Raw genomic sequence first — 12,189 nt, 5'->3', positions numbered from 1 at the left:
GGGGAGGATCGGATCCGGAGGAGCGTCAGTGGGGGAGGGGGAGGGTCGGGTCCAGAGGAGCGTCGGTGGGGGAGGGGGAGGATCGGGTCTGGAAGAGCGTCGGTGGGGGAGGGGGAGGATCGGGTCTGAAGTTGCGTCGGTCGGGGAGGGGGAGGATCGGGTCAAATTTGTATTGGTTGTTAAATTTGAGGACCGACAGCCTCATTATAATATTTAAATGAGCAACCTGCCTCCTGGGAGTAGATTGGCTGCTCGCCACCCCCCCCCCCCCCCCCCCCCCCACCTACCTCCGTTAAAACCGGAAGGAGATGGTTTGGGGCCAGGATTTAGTTTTTTAATACTTTAACCTCCCACCCAACCCCAATGTACCCGTTTTCTGGGGTTAAAATTGCCCCCTTATTGCAATAACGAAGACAAGACCTTTCCACACAGCAGTTGAAGCTGAATTGTGTTTTCCTGCTCCAGGATGAGGAAGACACTTCTGCTGGAAACAAAGGGGAACAAACGAAGAATCCTGATTTGCATGAGGACAACGTGACTGAACAGACTCACCACATCATCATACCCAGCTATGCGGCGTGGTTCGACTACAACAGGTATTCCTGTGGCAATTGGTGCTTTTATTGGCAATGCCAAGGCTGGCATACATTTTACTGGTGAATAACTTGAAATGTTCTGCGTCGGACATTCATTTTCACCTCACACTAGGTGCCACTGAAAGGAGTTTGCAAGTTCCTAGAGTAATACTGGGTTTCCTTTTGGCTGCAGGTTACTAGAGATCGCCTTTTCCCATTGAATTTTATTTCTGTATATTTCTTGAATCTGATGGGCCAAATGGCCTCCTTCTCTGCTGTAGTTTGTGATTGTACAGGGAACTGTGAGTAAAGTAGACAGCACAGGTAAAAGAGGTCAAGTAGCCTCTCCCCTGTGTTGTAATTTCTAGAATTATAGAGTATCACTGAACATACATGTGTTGTAGAACAATATGCGTACAAAGACAATAATATCCCTACCTGCCATATCCAAGAGTCCAGGTACTCTGCTGTCAACATCCAAGAAGGATCAAAGTGGTCATTTTAACCTAACCCGCTCGGTTGGAAACATGACTGGATCAGATCCTGTTTTACCCCAATTTTGCTCTCTTTTGAAATCAGTGGGAAATGAAATGGGTGACCAATCTGATGCAGTCAATTTCCCCCCGGTGGGTTAGATTAAAATTACCCCTCACCCCCCCAAATCTACCTGTGGTGCCATGTTTCTCTCACCCTATATTCAACCTGAAGGAGAACAGCAGGAAAGTGGGCAGGAGGAGGGTTGAGTGGGAAGAGTTACACTACTCATCCTCAGGAATCTCCCCTCTCGGCTGCTCAGCCTCAATCAAGTGTTTCAACTTGTCTCAGATTTCACTTCAACTTTGAATATAATCTGTTCAGAGCTAGAACATTTGACATTACCAGACTACAGAGCACAGTATTAATACTTATCTACGTGGAAACAGAAAAAGGACTCCAAGGTCCTTGTCATGAGACCTAAATTGAGACCAGCTTACCATGGGGCTTCCTTTTGGGAGACCCAACTATATAGAGTGGTAGTCAGCAGTTCCAACAAGGCCTGAATTATTATTCTTCTCAACAGTGTCCATGCCATTGAGCGACGAGCTCTCCCAGAATTCTTCAATGGAAAAAACAAATCCAAAACCCCGGAGATGTGAGTATTTATTTACAGATAAATCGTTATTTTATGTAATGAATAGTAAATGACAGATTGGTTCCCAGGCCCACAGCACATTTGAGGATTTCAGACAGTATGAGTAATGGCATTTGAAAGGGGTCTGATGGCATACCAACAATTTGCTAGTTCTTGATCATCCCCATGTGTTTTTCATAAGTACAGTGGGTGCTAGGATTGGCAAGGAGCCAGGATATTTGGGTATCAAGTCCTCATGGCCATTGAGACCGAGGCTCCAATTTACACAAGTCGTGTCACTTCTGAATTGGACAAGTTAGGGGATCATTTTAAAAGTACCTTCATGACAGGCTTCACACTCCTCAGTCGTGGCCAATGGTTCATTCCCACGCAGATCACTGCTCATTCATAAAAGATACCTTGCAGTCGAGGCATGTGAGGGGGAGGCACGGGAAAGATTGCTATCTCTAAAGGTGCACCACATCCACTAAACACACTTGGCTCCTTCAAAGGATCATGAACTACCAGCCAATACGGGTTTCAAAGGGCTGTTTGCTGGGCTATCTCAGGATCCAACACAGGAAGGTAGCCCAGCTACGAGCACTTCGGATCCCACAGTAGTCACATAAATCAGGTACGGTAGTGCAGGGGTTATGGTATTTAGGGAGCAACCCAGTTCGAATACCTGGCAGGTTTTGAAATTGAAGTCAATAAATCTGGTCATTTGTGGGTTGGAACCACAAGAATGACCATGAAAACTACCAGATTGGCATAAAACCCCAACTGTTCATTAATGTCCTACATGGAAGAGAGCCGACCACCCCTACCCATTCAGGCCAATAGTTGACCCAGGCCCATACTGAGGTTGACTCTTAATGCCTTTGACGTAGCCTAGGCACTCAGTTGTAAAATAATCACTACAAGGATTACAGCAGTTCAAGGAGAAGGCCCACCATCACCTTCTCAGGGTAACTAGGGATGGGCCTTGCCAGCGACACCCACATCCTGAAAACAAATTTTTAAAACTCCCATGAGGTCCTCAATGATGAGTAGCAGGCTGCCACCTTGCTTATTCCTCCCACTGAAGTAGCACTTGGAAGGAACCCCAGATTAGGTCGTAGAAGAACACCACAGTATACTCACCAAGGGGAAGCACCAGGGAGAAAAACAGTAATAGCACATACATAGGACAACAGTGAGAAAATAAAATAGTTACAAATATGGGTCTGCCATAGAGACTTGCTCGGGTTGAGTGGAGTCAGTCACTCCCATAAGTAGGTCCCATGCTCCTTATGTGCCAGAGTTGACTCACACTGCCTAATAGCACAACCTAGTGGTATAACAGCAGTATCCCATTATGATCTTAACCTGATTTTCATGTTTTTCGTACATAAGCCTCTTTGACCTATTCAAAGGTGGATCGAGAAAGCACTTAGTAAAACGAGACCAGATAGGAATCATTAAGCTGCTTTATTTCACAGTAAATTAACATACAGAGCAACAGTTATGGTCAGACTCACTTAATTCAATCAATACAACTTGTCTTTGTCTAATAATACAAAATCGTGAACATGCTATACTTCCACACATCAGTTGGTTGTCCTACTTGACTTTCCTACATTACAACAGTGACTACACTTCAAAAGTACTTCATTGGCTATAATGCGCTTTGCGACGTCTGGTGGTCATTGTTGTGTATGCAATAACTGTTAGACTGAGTACTGTTTAACTCCAAGAGGAATGACCTTGGCTCTGCTTTATTAAGGCCCAAAGTGACTAATATACAAAATGGCTGGCCTTTTATACTTGGGCAGCACACACGTGCGTGCAACCCAATGGCCTCCAACAGTGACGCCATCTAGTGGCTAGTGATCCCAAAAGTACATACATGACAATACCCCCCTCTGAGATATTAACACAGTCTTTGACGAATTGAGACGGTCCGGTGTTTTACACTCCCGGATTGACCGTCGCAGTTCAACTCCAGCCTTGGGTGAGTGTTCAGAGTCTGTTGTGACTGGTGGCTGGGTGGCTGACCTGGTGGGAGTGGCAATGGCCATGTCAGGGATTGAAAGTCCATTTTCATTGAATATGTTAGTGATTGAAAGTCCCGATTCGCTGATGACCACTGAGTCCTCTGCTAACTGGGGGTAGGTTGGTTGGTCGTCGATTGTCTCTTCCTCCGACTGTTCCGGTTCGTCTGTTTGCCCATTTTTGAGCTTGACAATAAATACTCTGTTGCCCTCCTTGGCCATGACAGTACCAGCGATCCACTTGGGACCCTGACCATAATTCAGAACATATACAGGAATCAAAGTCAGCTGCGCGATCATGATACCCTTGCTGACTTTGTCTTCTATATTCAACATGATTATTCAAGTCAGGGTGTACAAGAGATAGCTTTGTTTTAAGACCTCTCTTCATCATTAGTTCAGGTGAGACCCCAGTAAGCATGTGTGGTCTTGTCCTGTAACTAAGCAGTATGCACGACAGGCAGGTCTGCAGTGACCCTTGGGTTACTCGCTTCATACTCTGCTTTATGATTTGGACAGCACGTTCTGCTTGCCCATTGGATGCAGATTTGAACGGTGCTGACCTCACATGTTTGATACCATTGAGTTTCATGAACTCTTGAAACTCCTGACTGGTGAAGCACAATCCGTTGTCGCTAACAACGATGTCAGGCAGATCATGTGTCGCGAACATGACACTGAGATTCTCAATGGTAGCTGTGGATGTGCTGGATGACATGATTATACACTCTATCCACTTCGAATATGCATCCACCACAACTAAAAACATCTTCCCCAGGAAGGGACCTGCAAGGTCTATGTGGTTCCTGAACCATGGTTTGAACGGCCACGACCACAGACCCAGCGGTGATTCCGCTGGTGCTTTGCTGAGCTGCATGCAAGTGTTGTACTGATGCACACATGATTCCAGCTCAGAGTCAATTCCCGGCCACCATACATGAGACCTGGCGATGGCTTTCATCATTACAATGCCGGCATGTGTGCTGTGTAGCTCACGTACAAATTTCTCTCTCCCTTTCTTGGGCATAACAACACGATTGCCCCACAGTATACAATCCGACTGAATAGACAGTTCGTCTTTGCGACGAATGTAAGATTTGGTTTCCTCACACATTTGCTTGGGTATGGCAGACCAATCACCTTTGAGGATGCAACTCTTCACCACCGATAAAATCGGGTCCTGGCTGGTCCAGGTCTTAACTTGTTTAGCCGTGACAGGGGTTCCTTCACTCTCAAAAGCATCCATAACTAACAATAGGTCCGCCGGTGTGGCATTTTCACCTCCGGTGTGGGCAACGGCAGACGGCTCAAAGCATCGGCACAATTCTCGGTGCCAGGTCTATGGCAAATGACATAATCATAAGCGGATAATGTCAGCACCCACATCTGGATGCGGGATGAAGCATTGGTATTGATACCTTTGTTTTCAGAGAACAGTGAAATGAGCGGCTTGTGATCTGTCTCCAGTTCAAACAGAAGACCAAACAGGTACTGATGCATCTTTTTAACCCCATACACATAGGCTAGTGCTTCTTTCTCTACCATGCTGTAGGCTCTTCCTGCTTTAAACAAAGTTTTTGAAGCATACGCGACTGGTTGAAGTTTAGCCGACTCATTAGCTTGTTGGAGTACGCAACCAATTCCATATGACTAAGCATCACGGGCCAATACTAAACGTTTACATGGGTCATAATGTACTAGCAGCTTGTTAGAGCAAAGCAGATTAGTGGCTTTCTCAAAAGCTCTGTCTTGAGACGCACCCCACGTTGTCGCCTTTTCTTAGCAGCACGTGCCGTGGTTCTAAAAAGGTACTCAATTTAGGTAGACCCAGGAACGGACGCAGCTCCGTCACATTCTGTGGCTTGGGTGCATTCTTGGTGGCCTTGGTTTTCGCCTCCGTGGGCCTGATGCTATCAGCAGCAATTTTCCTCTCCAGGAATTCAACCTCTGGTGCCATGAAGACGCACTTTGAGCGTTTCAGTCTGAGTCCCACTTTGTCCAGGCGATGTAGAATCTCTTCCAGGTTGTTCAGATGTTCCTTGGAGTCATGACCTGTGATCAGGATGTCATTTTGGAACATGACGGTTCTGGGAACGGACTTCAGTAGACTCTCCATGTTCCTCTGAAATATTGCTGCAGCCGAGCGAATTCCAAAAGAGCACCTGTGATAAATAAACAGTCCTTTGTGCGTGTTAATGCACGTAAGTGTCTTCGACGTCTTGACCAGCTCCTGTGTCGACATCAAGTCCAGTTTGATGAAGGACTTCCCCCTGGCTAGCGTTACAAACAAGTCATCAGCCTTCGGTAACGGGTACTGATCCTGTTTCGAAACTCTGTTGATCGTAGCCTTACAGTCTCCACAGATTCTGACTGTGCCATCACTTTTCAGCACAGTAACAATGGGGCTGGCCCATTCATTAAATTCAACCGGTGATATGATCCCTTCACGCTGGAATCTCCAATTCGATTTCGACCTTCTCATCATATACGGAACTGCCTGAGCTTTATGATGGACGGGTCTTGCATCCGAGTCCACGTGGATCTGCACTTTGGCTCCTGTGAAGCTGCCGATGCCTGGTTCGAACAGCGAGGGGAACTTGCTCAGTACTTGGGCACATGTATCTTCCTCCGACGACAATTCCTTGATGTCGTTCCAATCGCATCTGATTTTTTTAAGCCAGTTCCTGCCGAGCAGCGTTGGGCCATTGCCTGGGACAATCCATAGCGGTAACTCGTGAACCGCACCATCATACGACAACTTTAATTGTGGTACTGTCAATCACCGTTATGAGTTCTTTGGTTTACGTGCGCAACTTGGCATTGACTGGACTCAGCCTGGGCCTCACAGACTTAGTATCCCACAGCTTGTTGAATGCCCTCTGGCTCATTATCGATTGACTCGCCCCCGTGTCCAGTTCCATCGATACCGGCACCCCATTAAATTTCACGTTGATCATTATCGGTTTGCTCTTAGTTAGGAACGAGTACACTCCATACACTTCCTCCTCTGGTATCTCGGATTGCGTATCCGGATCCGCGCTAGTCTGACCATCCTCCACGTGGTGTGTTGCAGCACGCTTGCTCATCTGCGGACACTTGCGTTGGAGATGCCCCACTCTCAGACAGCCTATGCAACTATATTGCTTAAATCGTCACAACGCCAACACGGAGAAATCGATGCATTCCCGCTGGCGGACTTTGGGCAGCCACAGGTTTTGCGTACGCAGTCGGGTAGGCCCTGCCATGTGCCGCTCTGCTGAATGCCGAATCAATCATATTTTTACAGTGCTTGCCGAGTTTCGATTTTTCACTGATATCTGCTTTAGACTTCTATCCATCGTCATGCATGACTGAGCGATTGTGATGGCCCTGTTCAAGTCCAACATCTCCACCGCCAGTAGTTTACGCAGGATCACCTCGTGGTTGATGCCGATTACAAAGAAGTCCCGCAGCATGCCTGCCAACACAGCCCGGAACTTACACAGTCCCGCTAGATGTCTCAGGTCAGCAACGAATTCCGCCGCATTCTGGCCCTCTGAGCGAACGGGCGTGTAAAATCTGTATCTCGAGATGATGATGCCTTCGTCTGGCTTAAGGTGGTCCTGTACCAGTGCACACAATTCTTCATATGTTTTCTCTGTTGGACTCACAGGCAGGAGTAGATTCTTTATCAGACCATAAATTTTTGGACCGCAAACCGTGAGGAATGCCACCCGACGCGATCTGCGTCGCCGACCTCCTCCATTTTGGTGGCCACAAAGAACTGGCTCAAATGGCTCTCAAAGTCTGCCCAATCTTCTCCTTCCACAAATCGCTCCAACAATTCAATTGTGCTCATTTTTGCATTCAAAGATTCTTGTTGCCTCGTCGCCAAATGTTGTGTATGCAATAGCTGTTAGACTGAGTACTGTTCAACTCCAAGAGGTATGACCTTGGCTCTGCTTTATTAAGGCCCAAAGTGACTAATATATAAAATGGCTGGCCTTTTATACTTGGGCTGCACACACGTGCATGCAGCCCAATGGCCTCCAACAGTGACACCATCTAGTGGCTAGTGATCCTAAAAGTACATACATGACAGTCGTGAAAGGCATTATATAAATCCAAGTCTCTTTCTTTTAAACAAAATAATTCCGAACAATCTTCCTGTATTCTTCTGAGCCTGGCCAAAGCTTGCCATCATAGCTTCCTATTTAAAGCTTGACTTACTTTGCAGCCTTTGCTAGACCTGACTGCCTGTGTCTTTGTCACTAGCTTTTACATCCCTGTGTTCACAATCCAAGGGGAGGGCCATTGCCAGACACCCTTTGCTGAGCGTCTGGGACGAGGAACCTTCTAACACAATGGGTGTGAGGTGTTTACTGATTACCAGACAGGCTAACAAATTGTTCATTATTTACAGTCTTTGGGGATTGGGAAATTTGGCAATTTCAGTGTCCAGACTATTAGCATATTAACCACCTTCCATCGTGGTGCTTTTTTTTGAATTTGTGTGAATACACTTGGCTTTAAACACACGCCTTAAGTGTCACTCTCTTTTTCCCCAAATCCTTTCTGTGGAAAAATGGTCAAAAAAAAATCACAAAACTTGCCAGACACATTTAAGAAGAAAACTCCTAAATCAGTAAATCTCAGTAGAACATAAGAATTAGGAACAGGAGTAGGCCATCTAGCCCCTCGAGCATGCTCCGCCATTCAACAAGATCATGGCTGATCTGGCCGTGGACTCAGCTCCACTTACCCGCCCGCTCCCCATAACCCTTAATTCCCTTATTGGTTAAAAATCTATCTATCTGTGACTTGAATACATTCAATGAGCTAGCCTCAACTGCTTTCTTGGGCAGAGAATTCCACAGATTCACAACCCTCTGGGAGAAGAAATTCCTTCTCAACTCGGTTTTAAATTGGTTCCCCCGTATTTTGAGGCTATGCCCCCTAGTTCTAGTCTCCCCGACCAGTGGAAACAACCTCTCTGCCTCTATCTTGTCTATCCCTTTCATTATTTTAAATGTTTCTATAAGATCAACCCTCATCCTTCTGAACTCCAACGAGTAAAGACCCAGTCTACTCAATCTATCATCATAAGGTAACCCCCTCATCTCCAGAATCAGCCTCGTGAATCGTCTCTGTACCCCCTCCAAAGCTAATATATCCTTCCTTAAGTAAGGTGACCAAAACTGCACGCAGTACTCCAGGTGCGGCCTCACCAATACCCTGTACAGTTGCAGCAGGATCTCCCTGCTTTTGTACTCCATCCCTCTCGCAATGAAGGCCAACATTCCATTCGCCTTCCTGATTACCTGCTGCACCTGCAAACTAACTTTTTGGGATTCATGCACAAGGAGGACGTGGGCAAGGCTCACTTCCGCGTCTTCTGTCAAGAGTACGCAAGGGGGTCGACCAAGAGGCGGGCGGCCAGGGTTGGGCGCCTAGAAAAAGAGGTGCTCGACCTGGAGTCCCGTCTCGGTCAAGTCGTCCGGGACCCGGCCCTGCGGACGGTGTACGAAGCGAAGAAGGCCGCGCTGAAGGACCTGCAGCTCGTCGGGTCCCGAGGCGCGTTCGTGAGGTCGCGGATCCGGTTCCTGCGGGACCTGGACCGCGGCTCCCCCTTCTTCTACTCGCTGGAAAAAAGACAGAGTGTCCGTAAGCAGCTCTTGACGCTGCTGGCCGACGACAGCTCTCTTGTCTCGGATCCGGAGGGCGTCAACAACAGGGCCCGAGAATATTACGGGGCCCTGTTCTCTCCGGAGCCATCCAGCGAGGAAGCGCGTAGAGTTTTGTGGGAGGACCTGCTGAAAATCAGCCCGGAGGGCGCCGAAAATTTGGAAGCTCCGCTAAGCCTGGCGGAGCTGACCGGTGCCCTCGACCGGCTCTCGAGGGGAAAAACCCCGGGGCTGGACGGGCTGACCGTGGAGTTCCACAGGGCGTTCTGGGACGTCCTGGGGAGCGACTACGCGCGGGTCCTGGGGGAAAGTCTGGCGACCGGGGAAATGCCCCTCTCTTGGCGCAGGGCAGTCATCGTCCTGCTGCCTAAGAAGGGCGATCTTTGCCTCCTTAAGAACTGGCGCCCGGTCTCCCTCCTCAGCACGGACTACAAAATCTTCGTCAGGGCGATGTCTGCTCGCCTTGGTGCCGTGCTGGACCACATGATCCACCCCGACCAGTCCTACACGGTCCCGGGCCGGACAATCCACGACAACATCCATCTGGTCCGGATCCTCATCCATCATTCCCAGGAGGCTGGTCTGTCGGTCGCCTTCTTATCTCTCGACCAAGAGAAGGCGTTCGACAGGGTGGATCACGACTATCTGCTCGGAACTCTGCGCGCTTTCGGGTTCGGGACGCATTTCGTCGCCCGGATCCGACTTTTGTACGCCGCCGCGGAGTGTCTGATTAAGGTTAACAGGTCCTTGACGGCGCCCCTTCGCTTTAGGAGAGGGGTGCGCCAGGGATGCCCCATGTCCGGCCAGTTATATGCCATCTGCGTGGAGCCTTTCCTGCGCCTCCTGCGGACGAGGTTGACGGGACTGGCTCTGCAAGGGCCGGGCGTGGAGGTCGTCCTCTCGGCTTACGCCGATGACGTGCTCCTCACGGTAGAGGATCCCGCTGACCTGCGGAGGATGCGTGAGTGCCAGGAGATTTACTCGGCCGCATCCTCCGCCAGAATCAACTGGGAGAAATGTTCCGGTCTCCTGGTGGGTCAGTGGCGGGTGGACTCCCTGCCGGAGGAGCTCAGGCCTTTTGCCTGGAGCACGACCCATCTCCTCTATCTGGGAGTCTACCTTAGCCCCGACGAGGGAGCCTGGCCGGCGAACTGGCAGGAGCTGGAGGCCAAGGTCGCCGCTCGCCTAGGGCGCTGGACAGGACTGCTCCGAGTGCTGTCCTACAGGGGTCGAGCGCTAGTCATAAACCAGCTGGTGGCCGCAATGTTGTGGTACCGGCTGGTCACTTTGACCCCTCCCCCTGCGTTTGTCGCCAAGATACAGAAGAAGCTGGTGGACTTCTTCTGGAACAACAGGAAGCACTGGGTCTCTGCCGCGGTCTTGAGTCTCCCGCTTGAGGAGGGCAGTCAGTCGTTAGTGTGCGTAAGTACCCAGCTCGCGACTTTCCGTCTTCAGACCCTGCAGAGATACCTTTACGTCGAGCCCCCTCCTAGGTGGAGTGCTCTGGCGAGGTATTTCTTCCGCCAGCAGCGCGACCTCAATTGCGACACGCAGCTCCTGTTTGTGAACTTGGGGGGTGTCAGGACCGCCCTCCGGGAGCTGCCTGTCTTTTACAAGGAACTCATCAGGGTCTGGAACAAAGTCTCCACCAAGCGCAGCTCTCCGCCGGCTGGAGTGGCGGCTGTCCTGCAGGAGCCGCTGCTCGGGAATCCGTACCTCCACGACCGAGGTTTTATGTGGCGGTCGGAAGAGAGGGCTGTGGCTGGTGAGGTGACCAGGGTCAGGGTCCTGCTCGATGGCGGTGGAGCGGGCTGGATGGCGCTAGGCACGCTGGCGCGGCGCCTAAATTCAGCAGACGTCCGCCGCGCGGCCGAAGCCATCGAGTCGCTAAAAACAGCTTTGGGCCCTGACTCTGTTAGGTGCATTGAGGAGGCTCAAGCACGTGGGGAGATCCCGTCCGAACTGACCCCCGTCCGGACGGAATTCCTCATTGGCGCCAAACCCCGGAACCTCCCTCGGGAGCCGGCGCCTCACAACTTGAGCCGCCTCGGGGAAATCCCCTCCGTGCCTTTCATTTCCGCGCGGAGGGGTTTCCTGTACGGGCTGCTCCTGCACACTCTCAACTTTGCCATCCTTGCCGGCCGTCCTGACACGCCATGGCGTACCATGCCGTCCGGAGGAGGCGGGGGTCCCCGATGGAGGGCACTCTATGCGGGAGTCCTCCCACTATTCATCGGGGACTTGGCCTGGAGGGTGGTGCACAGCAGTGCCGTGCAATAAATTTTTAAGCCGGTTCACGCACTCCCAGGCCGCCTGCAATTTCTGCGGTCTGGAGGAGTCCGTGTTCCATGTTTTTATTGAGTGCACGAGGTTGCAGCCCCTGTTTTGTTATTTAAAGGGGCTGCTCCTGAAATTCTGGCTGCACTTTAGTCCCACTCTCCTGATCTTTGGGCACCCTGTGCGGAGGGGAGCGGGTAGGTCCGAGGGCCTCCTCGTAGGACTGCTCCTGGGCACGGCCAAGGGGGCCATCAGCCGGTCCAGGCAGCAGGCGGTCGAGGGGGTCGTTCAACCTGACTGCCTGCCTCTCTTCCACTCTTACATCCGGTCCAGGGTGTCCTTAGAGATGGAGCACGCGGTGTCCACCGGTACGCTCGCGGCCTTCCGCGAGAGGTGGGCACTGGAGGGACTGAAGTGCATCATCACGCCCGGCAACCAAATTTGAATTTGAGTTTACGTTTTAAAGTTAAATTTGTTTTAATTGCCGGTGCTTTTAGTGTCCCCCTCCCCTTTTATAGGGGGCACTGGAG

The 12,189-nt window shown here is 50.3% G+C and overlaps 1 protein-coding gene across 4 annotated transcripts in view; it reads left to right on the top strand.

Annotated features, from left to right (window-relative positions):
• The window catches only part of LOC139240875 (SWI/SNF complex subunit SMARCC2-like), an 875,893-nt gene that overhangs the window by 216,853 nt on the left and 646,851 nt on the right, over positions 1-12,189 (top strand). For all 4 annotated transcript variants that reach the window (XM_070869382.1, XM_070869381.1, XM_070869383.1 and 1 more), the window contains exons 14-15: positions 466-596; positions 1,636-1,707. In XM_070869382.1, the coding sequence (XP_070725483.1) occupies positions 466-596; positions 1,636-1,707 (203 nt within the window). The remainder of the gene's footprint in view (positions 1-465; positions 597-1,635; positions 1,708-12,189) is intronic.

Source organism: Pristiophorus japonicus, chromosome X (assembly GCF_044704955.1).
Source record: "Pristiophorus japonicus isolate sPriJap1 chromosome X, sPriJap1.hap1, whole genome shotgun sequence".
Taxonomy (NCBI): Eukaryota; Metazoa; Chordata; class Chondrichthyes; family Pristiophoridae; genus Pristiophorus; species Pristiophorus japonicus.
Note: the sequence above shows the minus strand (reverse complement) of the source record. Positions and strands in the feature narration are given on the sequence as shown.